General features: G+C 41.5%; 1 protein-coding gene across 6 annotated transcripts in view; it reads right to left on the bottom strand.

The window, feature by feature from the left end:
- LOC149310067 (5'-AMP-activated protein kinase subunit gamma-2-like) overlaps window positions 1-20,927 on the bottom strand; it is a 238,973-nt gene that overhangs the window by 155,477 nt on the left and 62,569 nt on the right. For 4 of the 6 annotated variants that reach the window (XR_016281977.1, XM_089533615.1, XM_089533614.1 and 1 more), the window contains exon 2: window positions 11,383-11,454. Coding sequence is in view for 5 of the 6 variants with exons in the window: in XM_089533615.1 (XP_089389741.1) it covers window positions 11,383-11,454 (72 nt within the window). In the remaining variant the exon portion in view is untranslated. Of the gene's footprint in view, window positions 1-11,382; window positions 11,455-11,797; window positions 11,945-13,870; window positions 13,889-20,927 lie in introns of those variants that run through there. The other 2 variants (XM_089533618.1, XM_089533617.1) reach the window with 2 other exon arrangements.

Genomic DNA, 20,927 nt, shown 5'->3' with positions numbered 1-20,927 from the left:
ATCCGACAAGACTCTCCATGAGGCTCTTTTGAAGTCATATGGAGTGGCAATAGACGCAGCAAAGAACTCCTTCTATGCTGCGCGTACTGCGTCTGCGGAGTCACGTCCAGCAGAGCTGTTCAGGGTGGTCAGGGAACTGACTCAGCTTCCCCCCACCCTGAACCCTATTTTAGAACGAACTATAGCCTGCTGTGACGATTTTAACAACTTCTTTGCAGATAAAATCTCTCAAATAAGGGCTGATCTCGACGCTGGCATTTCAACAGAAACTATAGAAGAGGTATCCAGAGCTTCCGTGGACTCTATTAAACTGGATCACTTTGAGTTTGTTCATACTGATGAAGTGGACAAGCTTCTTGGAAGTGTTAGGAAGACGACATGCTCTCTCGATCCCTGTCCTTCTTGGCTGACTGTCCAGGGTGATGATGCTGTAACATTACTGTTACAACGTATAATCAATGCATCATTCAGGGAGGGAAAATTTCCATCAAGTCTAAAACTAGCAACAGTTAAACCATTGCTTAAAAAACCCTCCTTGGACCCCCTGGTAAGGAATAACTACAGACTGGTCTCATTGTTGCCATTTCTAGGTAAGGTGATCGAGAGAGCGGTCACCGTCCAACTCCAAGCAGTCTTGGATGAAACCAATTATCTGTATCCATTTCAAACTGGCTTTAGAGCGGATTATGGAGTTGAGACTGCCATGGTCGCCTTAGTCGATGATCTCCATCTGGGCATCGACAGGGGAAGTGTGACCTTGTTGGTGCTATTGGACATCTCAGCAGCTTTCGATACCATTGACCACGGTATCCTTCTGGAACACCTGAGGGAGTTGGGCATCGGGGGCACTGCACTCCAGTGGTTCCGTTCCTACCTCTCGGGCAGATTCCAGATGGTGCAGTTGGGGGACACTTGCTCCTCTAAGAGGGAACTGACATCTGGTGTCCCTCAGGGAGAAATTCTGTCCCCCACTTTGTTTAACATTTACATGAAACCGCTGGGAGAGATCATCCGGAGACATGGGGCGCGGTGTTATCAGTACGCTGATGACACCCAAATATGCTTCTCTGTGTCCCCGACTGATGCAGTGACGAAGGATGGAGTCTCTCCTCTGAATGCCTGCCTGGAATCAGTAATGGGCTGGATGAGGGAAAACAAACTCAGCTTGAATCCAGAGAAAACGGAAGTACTTGTAATAGGTTCCCCAGGCCCGGAGAAGGAAATTTATCCACCTGTCCTGAACGGGGTCACACTTCCCCTGAAGGATGAAGTTCGCAGTTTAGGAGTACTTCTGGACTCGTCTCTGCAGTTGACATCTCAAGTAGATGCGACGGTCAGAAGTGCTTGCTATCAACTTCAGTTGATACGCCAACTGCGGCCCTTTCTGGGCCAAAGGGACCTTGAAACTGTGGTACATGCTCTGGTAACCTCTCGATTAGATTTCTGTAATGCGCTCTACATGGGGCTACCCTTGTACCAAGTCTGGAAGCTTCAGTTAGTACAAAATATGGCAGCCAGATTGGTCACTGGTGCATCCACGTTTAACCATATAAAACCTATCTTGAAAGATCTTCACTGGCTGCCCATTCGCTTCCGAGCGCAATACAAGGTGTTGGTCACTACCTATAAAGCCCTACATGGCTTGGGCCCAAGTTACTTGAGGGACCGCATCTCCCCATATGATCCGCTCTGCACACTCAGAACATCTGGGAAGAACTTACTGGTAATTCCACCTTCCAAATATGTTGCCACATCCCAGTGGTTGCCACATTCAGTGGTGGCCCCACAGATGTGGAATGATCTACCCGAGAAGCTCTGTCTGACAACCCCCCTAGAAACATTCAAAAAGAGGCTTAAAACTCTTCTTTTTTGTCAAGCCTTCCCCCCTGAAGAATGAAGTTATCTACCCTGTTGCCATCGATTCCCTGCTTACCCTTGAAGGCGAATTATTGTGCTTAGAGTTCTGTAATTGTATGGTTTTATTATGGGATTTTATCCTTTTATGAAATGTCTGTATGGTTTTAATTGTCTGTACACCGCTTTGATCTGTGGAAAAGCGGTATATAAAATTATTATTATTATTATTAAGTGCAAATTTTAAAGGTTGGACACATCTCGAGCCATTATTCTCAATACATCCTGCTTAAATATTAGGCTAGAAAGCAAAGGGTTCTCAAATTTAGCAGCACAGAAACTGCAGTAGCCAACGCTGTTGTTTCATCTGTCATTGGAGCCTTTTAAGGCTTACTCTGTTCAGCAATCTGAGCACCAGGGGGCGAAAAAAGGATGCTGCAAAAACACAAGCTGATGAATCAGATGTGAGCTGTGAGATTGAAGAAGCCTCCTCAATCCTGCCCACTTCAGTCTGCTGAATGGCTGAATGATCAGAGTAGCATCCCTGCCCCTGAACCTTTCAATGCAAGTGATGCATGCTGACAGACAACTGTCTGGGACTTATAGATCAGTTTCCAGGATGCTACTGCCTGGAACGTGAAGGTTATTTCACTCCTGCTATGCCAGCGTCTGTGGATGCACAATGTTTCAAAGAGCAGCAGGCCCCTACCCTCGATATGCTTACAATTTAAATTTTGCCATCCGATTTTGCCATCTTAACTTCTCTACTAACCCATTTCATTTCATGGGGGGAAAGTACTATTATGCATTCATTATTTCTAGTTTTTCCTATTCTTTATATAATGTGTGTTTTCTTCATAACTATTTTTTTAAAATGGCAATCTGCTTAATAAAGCTTATCTTAAAAGAAAAAGAAAACAGAAAAGAAAAAGGGGGCGACACAACACCAAGTCATATCTTTCTGTTTTCTGCACACACAAAATTTGCAAATTTTGAACTACAAATAGTCTTGTCAGTCCTGGATTCTTCTTGTCAGGGTTTCCGAACACTCAAGAGACAGGTTTGTCCAGTATTTTTTTTTAAATATTGTTGAATATTTTCTCCTTCCCCATTCTGGCATATGTCCACTACAATTAATATTGGATTTAATTTTATGTCACCTTAACTGCCATGACATCTCCTGCCCCAGATTGTCTTGGATCTGTTGTGAAGTTTGGGGAAAGATTCCTAGATTGTTTCGAACAATTACAATTCCCAGAGGAAAGGAAATACATACAGAAGTTGAACTCTGTAATGTAGATGTGCCCTTAAAGAGTGTGATACTTGAAAATCATGCACCTTGTGATATTTTGCTGGTATCTCTAGTGCAGAGATTGCACATCTATATTTCAGAATGTTTTGCTGCTCATCTATACCTGCCCATTCCTGCCTCTTCCTGCACCAGAGACGCTTTAAAAATGGTTCAGTACAAGTTCAGAAGGATAGCAACATGGAATTGCATGCATCATACTTCCTCATGGAGTTGGAAGGCAGAACAGGACAAGGCTGGTTTCCTAGGATATCATTTCAGATCATAAATAAATAAATAAACAAATAAATAAATAGTTGGCTCAGACAAGATACACTGGAGAAGGCAGGGAGAGACTAATAATTTCTACAAGCAATCTGAACATCAGCTGCATTTACCAGAAATGGTATCCCATCCATCTTACTGTCAAAAACCAGTTGGATTACTGCCATCTAGGTTAAGTAAATTTTGCTTAAAGTGTCCCACTGCACAAACTAATGCAATTTTTGTCTTCTCAGATAAAACATTAGAAGAGAGGACACCGTCTGAGCCAGCTGTAAGATTAAATGGGCTATTACTCTGTCTCAGTAAATTCTGAATCTGCCTGGTGTGTAGGCAGAGTAAAAGTGTCACCAAGAGGGAAATTGATAAAAAGAGAGCAATCTGATGTGCAAAGGTGGAAAACATACAGAATATAAGGCACATGGTCATGAAACAAAAACCCATACTTCTGTAGAAAGTTATTACGAAGTTCCTACAGTCTATCTATCTTTCTTTCTTTGTGATACCCTAAATTTGACAGGATATGAAACAAAATGATATACCAGCTATTAGCCAAATGTTCCAACAAACACACCAGAAAATATTTAGAAGGCGACTGTGAAGGAACGGGTGAACTCCCAGTGGGACTGTCAAGGAAAAAGGGGCATGAGAAGGAACAGATTAAGGCAAGAGAAAGGTAAAATTCTTTGCACCTGGACCAGAGGAGAAAGGAGAAAAAAGTAGATATGTTGATGCTCTGGTTATGTTCTAAGCATGTTCTAGTAATTTCTAGTTGTTGATGAGCACTGAAGTCTTACCCATTTGTGCCAATTACCATGTACTTTATGGTTAATACCGTTAAATTAACATTAAGTGTTCATTTTAAAGGTTGTTTTGTATTTTTATAATTGTAGCACATTTTGAAGTCTTTAGATTTTAAAAGTTTATAAATATTCATAAATATTTAAATATTCAAGTTCAAATAAATATTAAAATAAAACGGTAGTTGAGGGGAAGAAGAAAGTTTGGAATATCCCTGCTGTCCCTTGAGGCGGCAGAAATGAAGACAAAAAGAGGGATATGAAAATGACTATGAAATAAAAATGACAAAATTTGTAAATGGAATTACAATAGACAAGATCACAATAGTAAAAATAAAAAGGTAATACTACTTGGAACATGCTACATCATCCAACAATAACCTTTGCAGATTATTAGACAGAATCCAAATCATTAAAGGTCAAAAATTCTTGCTAGTGCCATCTAGTACACTGTGAAACTGAATGTAATAAAGATGGGGAGGGTGTGTTGAGTCGATCAGTACTTGTGCTATATAGGGCTACGAGATAATAAACAGTTTCTTCTGCATACAGTGATTCCCTTATCTGTTGGCAGCTAATTTTTCATCTCAGACTTTGATAGCACATGGTTAAAGCACTTATTCTCCAATCATGTGCAGATAATGATATTTTAATGATATTTACATATGGAGGCCAGAAAGCAGAATGCAGTATCACTAACATAAAAAAAAAATATCCAGACCATTTCTGATGATGAATGTAGTTCAATTTAATATGCATTTTTGCTATCAAGTAAGCAGATTATAAAATCCTGAAGCGCACAGTGTGCTTAGTGCTGCATTGTGAAAGGTGTGAGTCAGCTCTGCAGAATTCAAAAGAATCCCTGCTTATTAAATCAAATGATTTTGTTAAATGTTAAAGCCAGAGAGACATGTTCCTGGCATTTTTCTTGAAATGGTCTCAAGGGAATAAAAGATTAAACACATAGCAGAAGGGCTAAATCTAAAAAATAAAACACCAGCAGCACATATAGGACTGGTTCATAGCACATAACAACAGCCCTCTTCCTCTCTCTTTTATGCACAAGGCAAAGAGAATGGAAGCTCATATATATCTATGTGGGAAACAGAAGTTCTTCTGCTCACCTTGCTGAGGAAGATAAATGCAATTAGGGAGAACTAGAAGCCTTTGATTGTTATACTTAATGGGAGGAGCTCTGATACATTTAATTGGATGTTATTCTTCACTCTGGTGGAACAAAAGAGCTTATAAAACCAAAGGAATAAGTTCAATTTAGATGGGAAGATAATGGAAAATTTGGTCTCCAATGCAGCATGAGTGAATGCTCGCTGATTCTGTACAAAACAAGAAAACGGAAATGTAAAGAATGCTTTGGGGGTCAAAGAGATGTCAGTCCATCAAAACAAAATGTGACAGAACCGGGTAACCAAATGGCCTCGTGTGGGAGTATGTTCTCCCCTCTGAGAAACTGCCATGTATCTTCTTATCCATGTTAATCCAGCTAGCAAGCTGTTCATACATAAAGGTCTCTAGTCTTCACGATATATGTTTAAAATGTTTCCAAAGAGTTTTCTTTTTCACCTTTTTAGTGACTGTTGCAGCAAAATTTCATCACAGTTGATGAAGAAGGAGTGAATGGGGTCTCACAGAAGTACAGTAATACCAGATGACTGCTTACAGATGAGAATTTTTTAATCTTTCCCTCTCAGTTTAGGGATGTCTCAGGACTAGGGGAATGAGACCCTTGCACTCCAATTCCCATCAGCCCTAGCCAGCCTTGTCAATGGTGAAATAATAATAATAATAATAATAATAGATGTATTTATAGCCCGCCCAATCACGAAGAATCCGGGCGGGTTATAACAGTGAAATACATCAAGTTACAATAGAGTTTAAAAAAAAAACCCTAGGCCTACCTCCCCCATTCCCAGTACTAAAACAGAATTAAACAGTAATAGTATAAATACATTAAAAACATTAAAAACATTAAACAAAAAAAATAGGCAGAAAGATAGGTGGGGAAGAATAGACAGATGAGGGGACAAATATCTCTATATTTGGGGAGGGTAACTAAGTTGGAAAGGCCTGCCAGAAGAGATCTGTCTTGAGTGCTTTCTTAAAAGCTGTCAGAGTGGAAATGTGACGGATCTCCTCTGGCAGGCCGTTCCATAGTTTTGGAGCAGTAATAGAAAAGGCCCTCTGGGAAACTGATGTAATCACCAACACCTTGTACTTTGCCCGGAAACCAATAGGCAACCAGTGCAGGGACTTTAAGATCGGTGTTATATGGTCATAGAAGTTCCCATAATCAATCTGGCTGCCATATTTTGTATCAACTGAAGTTTCTGAACTTGGCACAAGGGTAGCCCCATGTAGAGCGCATTGCAGAAGTCCAATCGAAAGGTTACCAGTGCATGTACTACTGTTTCCAGGTCCCTCGGCTCCAGGAAGGGGTGCAATTGGCGTATCAGACGAAGCTGATAACAGGCGCTCCTGACTGTCGCATCCACCTGAGCTGTCAGTTAGAGCGATGATTCAGGGAGCACCCCCAAACTGCGGACCGAATCCTTCAGGGGAAGTGTGATCCCATCCAGAACTGGCTGACACAACTCCATTCTTGGATTCAGGGTTCCTATAGCAAGTACTTCCGTCTTACCTGGATTCAGTTTGAGTTGGTTTTCCCTCATCCAGTCCATTACCGCCCCAAGACAGGCATTTAGAGGAGAGATGCCATCCTTAGTCACTGCTTCAGTCCGAGACATAGAGAAATATATTTGGGTGTCATCAGCGTACTGATAACACCCCGCCCCATGTCTCCGGATAATCTTACCCAGCGGCTTCATGTAAATGTTAAATAGCACTGGGGACAGAATCGTGCCCTGAGGGATGCCCAATTTGAGCTCCCTCTTGGCCGAACAACTGTCCCCAAGCGACACTATCTGGAACCTCCCCGAGAAGTAGGACCGGAACCACTGAAATGCAGTGCCTCCAATACCCAACTCCCTCAGGCGTTCCAGAAGGATACCATGGTCAATGGTATCGAAGGCTGCTGAGAGGTCCAAGAGCGCCAGCAGGGTCACACTTCCCCTGTCGATGCCCAGACGGAGATCATCGACTAAGGCAACCATGGCAGTCTCAACTCCAAATCCCGTCCTGAATCTGGTTTGAAATGGATCCAGAAAATCCGTTTCCTCCCAGACTGCTTGTAGTTGATTGGCGACTGCTGTCTCGATCACCTTGCTCAAAAATGGTAGTAACGAAACTGGTCTGTAGTTATTTCTATCCAGGGGGTCCAGGGAGGGCTTTTTAAAGAGTGGTCTAACTACTGCCTCCTTGAGTCAGGGAGGCAGGGAGCCTTCCCTGAGGGATGCATTAATTATGTTTTTCAGCATCACCGTGATTTTTTCTCCCCCCTGGATAGCCAGCCAGGTTGGGCAAGGGTTGAGAGGGCAAGTCATCTTTTTCAAACTACTAAGAAGCTTGTCCACATCCTCAGTACTTACCAACTCAAATTGATCCAGTCTAACAGTAATGGCGGAGGCACTGGATGCCTCTCTAATTGTCTCTGTCCTCAAATTGGCATCCAAATCAGCTCTTATCCAAGAGATTTTATCTGAAAAATAATCATTAAAAGCGTCACAGCAGGCTTCAGAAGAATCTAATAAAGGGTTCTGGGTAGGAGGTAATTGGGTTAAGTTCCTCACTACCCTGAACAGCTCAGCTGGACGAGATTTTGCAGACGCGATAGATGCAGAATTGAAGGATTTCTTAGCTGCATCTATCGCCACTTGATAGGACCTAAGAAAGGTCCCATGAAGTGTCTTATCGGATATGAGATGAGATCTCTGCCACTGGCGCTCTAGTCGTTGTCCAACCTGCTTCATTTGTCTAAGATCTTCCGTATACCAAGGGTTGCGATTTTGAGTGTGTTGGAAAGGACGCTTGGGAGCGATCAAGTCAATAGCTCTGGTAAAATTGTTATTCCACATGTTAACCAGTAAGTAAGATGGGAGTAGTAACTGCTGAACATCTGGAGGGCTGAAGGTCGCCCACCCTGTCCTATATCCTAACTCAATATCGCCAGATGAAAGTGATTGGTATTAGATTTAGGACAAATAAAAGATTTGTTCAGATGATACACAGTTAGTTCATGGAATTCATTACCTTCGCTTTAAAAAGGGATTATACAAATTCATGGAAGCAAGGTCAATCAAAGGCTATTAGCCATGATAGTTAGGAAAAGCAGCATAATGCCACTAAATGGGCTTCCTGGCTGGCTACTCTGGGAAACAGGGCACTAGAGTTAGACAGATGTTTGTTCTGTTCCAGCTAAGATTTTCTTATGTACTAAAATATTTTTAACATTATTTAAACACCAATTATTTGATTTAAGCCTGAATACACACACACGCACACACGCACACACACACATATATACACACATACATATATATATATCTAATTTGTCATACAGCACTTTATTTTGAAAGTTTAATATCTTTTCAAGGGAATAATATGCAGGGATGATATATAACGTGTTCATTTACTACAGTTCTCTCTACTCTGCCTTCCATTATATGCCTTTTATGCTGTCCTCATTGGAGTTTTACTACATACAGTGAAGGCAGTTAAAAGCATGGGAGAAAAGAAAGGGAAGGAGCAAAGGAAGGAAGGAGAAAGGAGGCGAGAAGACAGAGGAAGCATGCATCCCATAGTCTCATAGTGTTGCAAGTTTGTGCAAAAAGGAATCTACAAAGAGAGAGGGGGGAGGGGGAATGAACAGATAATGAAATGAGACAAAATGAATATGGATGGAGAGATAAAAAAAGAGAGATGGGAAGAGTTGGGGGAGAGAGAAGAGATACTGGAGGAGACTGGAAGGCAAGATAGAAGAATGTATAGATGAGTCCATGACATGCAGAGCTACTAAATGAGAGATAAAGGAGGGTGGAATCAGAACAAAAGAGATTGCTGAAAATATGGAAGAGTGAGAAGACATTGGCCCCATACAGACTGCCCAAATAGAGCTGCTTCGGATCACTTTGGAGGTATGCTGTTTCAATGATGCATGTGTCCTAAGAGTCCGGAAGCTGCATCAAAGCTACACTCCAGTCATTAGCACTGAATCGTGACATTGGTGCAGTTTCCGGACTCTTAGGACGCATGCATCATTTAAACAGCATACCTCCAAAGTGACCCGAAGCAGCTTTATTTTGGCCTGTCTGTATGGGGCCATTGAAAGAGGTGAAAGATGCCAAGCATTCATGGAGAAAGTGGAGAAAGGTCATATAATCAGGAATCATTTTGTAAGCAATATAATTAATTTCCAACGTTTCAGCAAGTGTATTTTGTGCAAGAAATAGAGCATAATTATATTAAAATGTCTTTTACATGCGCAATATGCCAAGCTTGGTGTTGTAAGAAGAAACGTATATTTGTTCCCCTAAGAAATAAAACTACTTTGGCTGTTATTAAATTAAGAGGGGTTTTTGTTTGGGTTAAGGCCGATTTTAATACAGTTCAGTATTATTTAGAGAGCCAGCGTGGTATAGTGGTTTGAGGGTTGGACAAGGACTCTGCAAGAACAAGGTTTGGATACCCACTCAGCCACTGAAACCGATTGGGTGACCATCAGCAAGTTACACTCTCTCAGCCTCAGAGGAAAGCAACAGCCACTATGAGTCAGACTTCACAAAACCAGGCTAGAAAGACCAATGCTCTGACTCTATTTAAGGTAACTATCTACCTATGTTTTAAAAAACCTGCATGCAATAAAAAAGCAGAGGATCTAGACATTTAAGAGCAGAGAGGAGTCTCTTATTTTAGGAAAAGGCTGGGTATACCAATGGTGTGCTATTTATTATCTTAATTACATGACGTGGAGGATGACAACCAGAACTTCAAACACTGGGAAAGATAACAGTCACACGGGAAAATGATCTGGAACTCTGATGTCTTCTTAAGCTTAACCTAAGCAAAGGGAAACTTATCATTCAAAAGGTGCTGACTAATTTTTCATCTTATTTTCCTCCCAAAAGGTATAATTTCCTTCATTGGTCAGACTGACTCATAAGCCATTAGTTCTCTTCCCAGGACAGGAGAATGAAGATCCTGTGGTTTGTGAAGAGAGCAGTCTGCATATCAAATAGATTTAGGTACGAGGCGATGCTTCCCTCTTCAAAGAAAAAAAAGGACATTGCTCTAAATCCACGGACAAACTACACTGGCAGCGGCACAGAAAAATAAAACCCTTAAAGTTGTGACGATTTGGTAAAGCTGAATGAAATCCACTGGCTGACCTTGAGCAAGTCACACTCTCTCAGCCTCAGGGTAAGGCAATGGCAAATCTCCCCTGAACAAATCTTGCAAAAAAAAAAAAAACAACCCATAGGGTCGCCATAAGTTAGAACATATAGCTAAAGAAGATGTAGTAAGAATGACAAAATAATACTGTTATTGACCTAAAGGAATAGAAAACATCTGAAGGTAATTGGATTCCCCAACCATTTAAATATACCAAAAGGCAGAAACTAGAGGAATTGCTTTTCAAAGGACACAATCTCTGGCATACCTTCTGCTCTTGATTTCACAGTGATGCTCAGTGACTCTCCTCTCTCTTTTCCTGCAACCAAACCTCTGTCCAAAATCTAATTCTGACAAAAATCTCAACAATTTAATTTCAGATAGAATTCTTGAAACTAACCAAAGAAATGCAAAATTCCTTTCTCTGTATAATTAATTAAGCTTTACCATGCAAAATTTTAGTCTGATTGTTCATAGGCTTGTTCGTCAGTTCCTAAATTACTATAGCTTGCTTAAGAGTTAATTCCATATTGAAGTCTTTAGAAGATCATTTTTGCTTTCCAATTCCCCATAGCTCTGATTCTATGAAAGTGTCTTCATGGATCAAGATGTGCAAATGAGGATGGGTTGGTGGCTTATCTTTTGTTGTTGCCTTTTCACAAGACCACTTGACCACACCATCAGCATTGAGGCACGTGAACCTCATAGGAATGTCCCTTTTAAAGTATCAACCCTAACTGTATCAACCCACAGTTCTCTGTTCACAGTAAAACATATCTCTCAATGTCAAGGCGATAAACAAGTACTTTCTGCAAGGATTATATAACCAATGTGGAAAAGCCCTGAGAATCCTACCTTTCGTGAGGCATGTTTCTCTGAATTGTCCACATCTCCATCCAGGAATGGCATGGCAAATGAGCTGAGATCCTAAGAGTGAAGGAAAAGTATAGAATTCAGTGAACACCTATTAACGGCCCCAATAAGATTTCCATTTTAAAAGAACCAAAGGATTACTAGGGGGAAAGGAACACTCCCTTACAGACCAAGTGATCAGAAAAGAGCTATTCTTCTGAAAATACTTTGTAAGCCTGCACCAGCTATAAAAGCAGAAAACACTAAACACTTCACTGTCCTGGTGAATCTTCCAGTGGCCCCAGCAACTCACTGATTCATATATTTTATGAAGGGCAAGGTGATTTTATATGACCGCCAATCCTGGGCTCACACATTATTTTGCAGCAGTAAAACTAAATCCGTCAAAGTTTCTCACAGTTTTGGTTCCTCCCTTCGGGAAGATGAATGTTCTCTATGGACTTCCTTTAATCCACACTGCAGCGTCTTTCATCCCAGGAACAGCCAAGAAAATTGGGCAAAATGTAAGCCTGTTCCCTCAACCATAACACTTGTGTGTTTTCTACCGACAGTTCCCCTTGCCTTCTTAGTCAGTTAGAAGAACTGTTTCTTTACCACACATTTGGAACTCACTCCAGCGCATTCTTTTTCTAGAACATTCCAGACTGGAACGCTCTCAGATGTGATAAGGGGATAATATCCTCGTTTTAGTACTGGCATTTCTGCATTTCCACCTGTCTTATATTCCCAGAATGCACAAATATAGCATAATTCAAGAATTTATTAGACTTCCTATCATTAGTAGCTATCTTCATACATTGCACAGGAACATCAGCAGCAGCAGATTACTAACAGTTTAAAGTCCCAAATTACATTAAAAGGAGATTATCCTTTCATAAGACAGTGCAATATACTTATATTAGCAGGAGCCAAGCTCTTGGTAAATTAATTAACAACAATTAACACAAAACCAGAGGGGAGGGGAGTTATTTACAGTAACTATCAGATAGCTCCAAGTGATGCAAAGAAAATTATGCTTATGAGACAAATTTGTCCAGGTCATCCTTAATTAAAGAAAATAAACTGCAATTACATTCCTGCCCCTGCTGCTTGTTGTCTAAAGGACTTTATTTCTAATGATTTATGTGTTGCTTTGTAGCATGCCCTTGTTTAATAAACATATGATGTAAACCAGAGTACAGAGTGTTGGATTCAGACTGGATTCAAATTCCATCCTTGATCTAAAAGAATGAAAGTTGGGATGATGCCAGCCCACCATTTCTCAGCACTTCCTCTTTCCCACAGGAGCATCCCGGCCATGCTGGCTACAAGATTCTGGGAATTTTCATTTAAAAAACTAACTTCTTCAGGCTATGAGAAATATTGGCTGCTACATGGAGTCTTATTAGATTGCACTAGTTGGAACTGATGGCTAGTGTTAAACAGTGACTGTGGGGTGAGCAAAAATCTTAGCAAGATGTAAGGGAAAACATACGGAGCCAGTGTGGCATAGCGGTTTGGACATTGGATCTAGGACAATGGGACACCAGGGTTTGAATCCCAACTTGGCCATGGAAACCCACTGGGTGACCTTGGGCAAGTCACACTCCCTCAGTCTCAAAGGATGGCAATGGCAAACCCCCTCTGAAGAAACATGCCAAGAAAACCCCGTGATAGGTCCATCCCCTTGGGGTCGCCATAAGTTGGAAACAACTTGAAGGCACAGAGCAACAAGGGAAAACATCAGTTGGTGCCATGTGAGTGTGTGTTTCATGATTAGCTACCTACTTTTGATACAGATTGCTGACAACTAGGTGGTCACAAACCACATGCATACATCAATCATTGCTGACATAGGCAGCTCTTGTCCTTCCACTGTAGTTCCTGCTGGATACCAGTGAAAACCAAAATTCCCTTATCCTCTTGATCATCCTCTTGCAGCAACTGGGAGCTTCTACTGGAAAATTTATTTGCTGGACACAGGTGCTTTCTATGAAAATCCACTAGGACACACTCTTGCCCAATACATGATGTATGCTTCACTATAGTGGAATCCTATAGCTGACTACATAAATGTTTGTACCAGAAAGTTACATGAAATTCATTTCCAGGTAAGTGTGTATAGGCCTACAGCCTTAAACAAATACAGGAAGAAGCCATGAAACCAAACTTTACACACAGATAGGGTTGCTATAACCCGGTGGGGGGCGGGAATTTCCCGCTTTTGGACCGTCTGCACGGTCACGGTACGGTTTGCCCCCTGCCCCCAGGTTTGCCCCCGCCCCCGGGCTTTTTTATTGCGCCGCTATGGCGGCGCCTTTGGCCGCTCTTGTGGCCGCCACTGCCGCCACCACCAATGCAGCTGTCGCTGTGTGGTGGCCTGCCTGTGGCTGCTCCTCTGGCCGCTGCCGCCACCGCAGTTTGGTAGGTGCTCCAGCGCGCCCACACTCCCAGTATTTAATTTTCCCGGGCGCACTGGAGGAGCACCTACTATTGGCTGGTAGGCTGGCCAATAGCGGAACAGCCTGCCCCCTGCTTCAGGAGTCTATGACTGCTGGCAGGGAGTGGGGCTGTTCCAGCTCTCTGCCCCCATTGGCCGCCCAGGTTAAAGAGGAGGAGCTCTCCTCTGTTTACTTCCTGGGCCGGTGAGCGGCGAAGGACTGAGGCGGCGGGCAGAAGAGGGCACCGGGCAGCCCCCGCCGCAGCAACAAAAGCGGCAGCCGCAGCAGCAGCCAAAGGGAGAGGAGAGGACCAAAAGGGGGGGGACGTTTTTGGCTAGCTGTGTGAGTGTGAATCAGTTTGCAAAGGGACCTTCCATGATTATCAATATTATTATTATTAGCATGCAAAGAGCTACCTGTGTGAGTCAGTTTGCAAAGGGACCTAACATGATTATCATCATTATTATTGTTGTTGTTGTTATTATGCAAAGACCTAGCTGTGTGAGTCAGTTTGCAAAGGGACCTTCCATTATTATTATTATTATTATTATTATTAGCATGCAAAGAGTTAGCTGTGTGAGTCAGTTTGCAAATGCCCAAATGTGCTTCGTGTGTGTTTTGGAATGGGGGAGGGGGGGTGGCCAGAAAGGGAAGTACATTTCTGCCATCTGTCTAGGAATAATGCCAAAATGTCCTCCATTTTTATCATGCCTAAGAAACATGCATTTAGATTAACATTTTTTTAAAAAAATCATAATTTTTTGCATGTCCTCCATTTTTATAAAATGTGTCCTACATTTGAAAATATTGCCCTACATTTGTCCTACATTTGTCCCGGTTTGGAGGTCCAGATTTATGGCAACCCTACACACAGAGAGAAAAAGCTGATGTGTTTTTACAACTTGAGAGGCAGAGATCAATATGCAGCTAGGTTTCTAACATGGTTCACTGCAATTGAGGGTATTCTACCATGAACTCAGGTCAGAGTTTTTAAGAGCAATTATTTTTTTAAATGCCAATGAGTTTTGAGAGTAGATCTGTGATGACAAATCTTGAATTCTTGGCATCAGACACACCCAAATTAAGTGATCTGATAATCTTTTGCACCTCAGGCTCACAAGCTGGGAAGCATCAGATATACCCAGAAAAGGTAAGATTTTACAGCTTCCAGGTTTTTCCAAAAAAGGGTAATTTGGTCCACAAATTCCCCATACAATTTTTGAGGTTGGGGGAAAAAGGCAAGCCATAAAAGACAGTAAGTACCACAGCCATCACTCTGATTTCAAAGGCACATCTTCAAGAGTCTGAATGTTATTGGGGACAGTGGTAGGAAATATGTTCATTTTCCCTTACACTCAAGTTTGCCACACTAAACAAACACACAAAACTACAGAGAATGCCAACTATACTGGGATCCCCTTGGTGGCTGTAGACAATCTTCAGGGGGCAAACAGAAGAGTCACTATGGTAGATTAGAATACTCCAAAGTACAAAATCAAACCAAACAACAGAAACACCCAAATCAGTTTCACTAAGTCTGTAGAAACATTTACTGTTTGCATAAAGAGTCAGAGAAATTTAATAAAATCCCATAGATTTTTTACATTAGTCACCAATAACCTTCAGTTTAGAAGTTTACTTTCCATACTGCAAAGCAATTTGCCATAAGCCACATAGAAACATTAAAAGGATGCATAACACTGCCATATTTCTAAATATGTACCCTGTATGTATGTGACTGATGGTACTTAGGTAAAAAAAAAATGACCCCAGGTGTTTGACTGTCTTTTCATTCATCTCTTCACGCTCAGAATTATGATGTTTTGTTACTGATTGAGCATCACCTCCAGTGGTAGACAGATGGCTACAGGGCCAACTGGGCTGTTTTTTGTAGCACATATCAATGAGAAAGCGCAATGAAGACTTCTGGTTTGTTTTGGTTCCACTGCAAATCTAAGACTTACAAACACTGATCAAAAATACAAACTTAGGCATGTCTACTCAGATGCAAGTCCTAGCTAGCACTGCAATCCTAAGCAGTTACTTAGGAGTAAGCACACTTGAACACAATAGGATTTACAGAATTAACATGTTTTAGGACTGCATCGCACACTCCTTTATGCAGACCTGAGAACAGTGTAGGTCTGCAGCTGCAGTACTATTGAAGCAGCAGAGATTTGAGGCTTGTTGATAAAACACTGAAAGTAATCTAAGTGCAGATAATAAATGTAATATTACTCTTTATTACAGTTCAGTGCCATTTTTCTCCCCTGGAACTCAAAGCCAGGTACATCATGCTTTCAGGAATGTCTTCCACTGTAGTGTAGTGCACTATGTTCTACACAATTTAGCCTCTGCAAGCTAGATGCATCATGTGCTTTGAAGCAGAGCCTTGAAATCTTATATTTTAAAAAATAAACCTTAGAATTCCTCAGACAGCACAGCCAGGCTCTGCTTTTACACCATGTTGTTATATTAATATACACATCAATATTTTAAAAGAGTCTTATGTCCATTCAATCAGTAATGGAGACCTCCAAGCACAGTAAGAATAATTTATTCAGCCTGCTGCCTTCAAGAGAATGTAGTCTGGACTGCAGGATTCAACTCTGCCAAGTGATACCATAAACCATGCTCTTCCATGACTGCTCTGATTCACATAAGGCCCAGGTACAGAAAGCTATCACTAACCAAACACACATGCAAGGGCTTTAGGATGAATGGGGTTTTTACACTCCTGGCAATATTGGGGTAGCTTTATGCACACATGCAGAGCAGTCAACAGTGAATGATACAGATATTATTTGTATAGGAGCTCCTTGCAACCTCCTAAGGGGCTGTGCAATCTCAGAAAGTTTTGGATTCTGGCCAAGAATGCCAACAGCAAGAACATATACCTAGCTAGAGGTTCAGGATTTCCGACCATGTGCATGCAACACTGAATGAGGGTATGAAAACACACACAAAGAGTCAAAAGGATAAAAATGGACAAAACTGTAAATGCGAAGAGAAGCAGAGCTGTTCCTCAGTCTCACAGCAGTTGGGGGAAACAGCTGCTCTCACTGCTTGCTTTGTACATTCTTTTTGGTTAATAGCCATGAGTAATTATTATGAGCAAAAAGATCAGCTGGCACGCAAAGATATTAAAGCTTGAAGGTTATTGTTATTATTAATCATTTATGCAGTACAGGACCACAAACAGCTTTCAGATCTTTCATTCGTTTCATCTTCACACCAGCTTTGCATAGGAAGCCACTGTCATTTCCATTTTTACTGATGAACAACTGAGGCTTGGAAAGTATAATTTGCCCAAAGAATCATTTATTGCACAGTCAGAATCATCCCTGTTCATAGTACTTTACAAAGTATATGGGGCAATTTACAGCACTTAAAGATTTCCCCATCCAGATTTTGACAAATGGGAGAAGGAAGCAAGGGAACTAAGAAGAGCAAGGGAACGTAATAGATATTTGGCTATATCCAAATATTCAAACAGGTTCACCATAATTAATGGCAATGTTGGAGAGGTTTTTTTTCTCTCCAGGAAATTCAACCCATATTGTCTCTTAAAACCTGGAGAGTGTGCTATCTAATCCATAGTTCTTTCAACTGGACTGTGTTTGAAGAAAGTAGCTGCTGCTGCAAAAACACTGAACTAAAGGCAGCAGTGCAGTGAGACAGAAAGTATTATGCTCTGTTGACCAAGCAAAAGTAGATGGTGGGCCTGCAAGTATTCACACAAGCCAGGCAAATCTAAAGGCATTATGTTGCCTGCCAATAACAATTTTAAGTTTTAAATTGTTTAAAATGTTTGTGATAGTTTAATTAAAATGTGTATGCCTTCATTATATTGTATTTGCCTCAACATGGGGGAAAGGGTGTTATGTAGATGATGATGATGATGATGATGATGATGATGATGATGATGATGATGATGATGATATGTGCAGGAAAAGAATTTTGTAACATCAGCAAACAGTCTTGGAACTCACAAGGCTATGTCCCAGCCTCCTAATCTCAACCTTGCTCTTGCCATTAAAAAAATAACTTTTACACAAGTTATTCAAGAAAATAAAATAAAGTTAGCCAATAGCAGTTCATATGAAAAAAATAAATGTGTTCAATACAGCCAGGCCCAGTTCTGTGACACTTTGGGGCCAAAGGTGGGCTGTGAATTTGAAGAGATCGATGGACACTGGTTTAAATAATTGGGAACATAAAACAGCAACTTTCCACTCTCCTGCTGGGAAGAAACACAGTTCCACATTACATTTGAACTGAAGTCATTGTAATTAAATTTTGGTGAAACAAGCCATGTTTATGGATCTCTTTTGTTAACTAATTTTGGGTTGTTTGTTGAGTGCCTTAAAGTTGTTTCACATTTATGGTCACCCTGCGATAAAAGTATCATAGGGTTTCCTTGGCAGGATTTGTTCAGAAGGGGCATGCCTTTTGCCTTCCTGTGAGGCTGAGAGAGGGTGACTTGCTAAAGGTCACCCAGGCAGGTTTCTATAGGCAAGAGGATAGTCATAGTCCAATAGTAAAACTACTACATCATGCTGGCCCAAAATTTCATAGGGAGGACAGAATTCTTACTTGTTTGAGTTTCAATGATGCATGCGTTCTAAGAGTCTGGAAGCTGCACCAAAGCTGCACTCCAGTCCTTAGGACTTGAGCGTGGCTTTGGCGCAGCTTCCGGATTCTTAGGACACGCACATCATTTAAATAGCATACTTCCAAAGTGACTCGAAGCAGCTTTATTTTGGCCTGTCTGTATGGGGCCTCAGTTTCTTGCAAAACACTGAACTGTGATTGTTTTTTCCTACAATGGAAAATGGAACTTTCATTCTCTTCCTTTTTCTTCAAGCATGCAGAAGAATGTAGGAAGAAATTAGAAATCTTATAGCTGTAAACTCATTCCTACTAATATCTAAATCATTATATTATCCAAATCAATAGTATCATAGAATATATAAATATATATCTAAAGTATTATTTTTGTACCTTTTGATATACTTCATCAGAACTTGGAGACTGGATTCTTGTGTTTAAAACTCTTTTGTTTGTTGCTGTTTTGACCTTTTTTAGATAAGGCTGCAAACTACCACTTGAAGGTTAATGACAAAAAACAGTTAATCTGGGCTAGAACTGTGTCAGTGGGCCATATCTCTGTTGGGGACATTAAACATATTCAGTTGGCAACTGTGTCAGATCTAGAAAGGTCCAAAGAGTAAAACAGTCAATGATGCAATGTACTGTCTACAAGTTTGCTGTGCGTGCAATATGCCATGCATCATGCAGAACCCTTGTAACCTCAGGCAAGAAAAACAGAGTGTGTTGTTGTTTTATTTAAATGAAAATATTTGAAATAAGTACTCTCTGGCATCAAGCAGAAAGCTATTTGCTGATAGAACTGATAAGAAGATGTGATTAACTACCAAATATTGATTTTATAGTACATTTAGTACCTCTGTGAATGAGCTATCCAGGCATATACAATGCACGTACTCATTCTGAAAATGTGTAGCCTGACATTTTCAGAATCATATTCTCTGTTCAACTTTTTATTTTAGAGAATGGTAAAGAATTAGTTCCTGTACCTTGGATCAAAAATTGACCAGAATGGACTGCAGTCAAGAAACCAGAGTATGACTAGAAATGGGATGGGCAGTAATGAAAGAATTAGAGAAGATTCTAAAGCATAAGGATATACAACTGAGCACTAAAGTTAGAATTGTACAAGCCATTGTCTTCCACATCACCATGTAGGGATGTGAGAGCTGGACAGTGAAGAAGATGGATAGGAGAAAACCCAACTCATTTGAGATGTGGTGCTGGAGAAGAGTGCTGAGGATACCCTAGATAGCCAAAAAGACCAAACAAATGGGTCCTGGAACAGATCAAGCCTGGCTTCTCCCTGGAGGTCAAGATGATCAAATTGAGGCTGTTGTACTTTGGCTACATCATGAGAAGGCATGACTCACAAGAAACAATAATAATGCTGGGGAAAGATAGAAAGTAGTAGAAGGATAGGAAGACCACATACCAGATGGATAGGCTCAAATGGGGAGACCATAGGCCTGAATCTGCAGGATCTAAGCAGAGCAGTGGAGGATAGGGAGACTTGGAGATGTCTCATCCACAGGGTTGGCATGAGTCAGGGTTGACTCCAGGGCAGTTAACAATATCAACAACTACAACAACAATGCTCTAGGCCTACAGGCAAGAAGTGTCCAGCAAGATGGATTATTAAAGCAGCTACATGTGAATGAATCCAGATAAGGTTATGCACAATGAACCAGGAAGTTAATGGAAGATGAAAGGAGGCACCGGGGCAAGATCTCAGCTCGTTCACAAGTCGTTACACTAAGCCAGTAGTCCAAATAACCAAAGCCAAAAAGGATACGCCAAGGAGTCATTAAATATAGGCAGAGTCCAAAGTTAAAGAATCCCAAGAAACACACACGCACACCATGAGCACTGCTAGTTGAAGAGAATGAATGGCTGAGAGCAACAAGGATGAGCAGTAGTGGCTAAGAGATTTACAAGTGGCTGACTCTGGATGCCAGGTGCTTGATTAATCAGTGTTTCCTATTTAACAGACATTGACACATTCCCGATAGGCCCTATGGGGCACCGTCGTTATGCACGAGGGGCAGCACTTCCTGACGTGCCTTGCCCCTTGCACGTAACGAGGGCATCAAAATGGTGGCGCCCTATACAGATGGGCGCTGCCATTTTGACGTGACGGACGCTTAGCGTCCGCATGTCTCGGCGCCCTTGTGATGCCGCAAGGGCGCCATTGGTGCCTTGCAACATCACAACGGCGCTGGAAAAAGAAGCCGCTTTTTGCGGCTTCTTTATGCTGCACCAGGGAACCATGCGGTTTGTCCGCTGCGGTTCCCTCGCGCAGCAAACAAGGGCAGCGGCAGACCGCCCTTTTGGGCAGTCTGTAAAACGCCATTGATTCCTACAAAGTTGTCCCTTCTCTCTCTGCAGGATTTTAAAGAACGGGTGTTTCTTCAGTGTCTATGAAGTCCTGGTGAGGAGAGAGCCTCCGAGTTACTTCAGACACCAGCTTCTCTGATTCAGGGAAGGAGCTATCAT

This window comes from Sceloporus occidentalis, unplaced genomic scaffold, assembly GCF_023333645.1.
Source record: "Sceloporus occidentalis isolate IW3139 unplaced genomic scaffold, rSceOcc1.0.p SCAF_7, whole genome shotgun sequence".
Classification (NCBI taxonomy): Eukaryota; Metazoa; Chordata; class Lepidosauria; order Squamata; family Phrynosomatidae; genus Sceloporus; species Sceloporus occidentalis.
The sequence above is the reverse complement of the archived record's forward strand: the minus strand, read 5'-3'. Positions and strand labels throughout refer to the sequence as shown.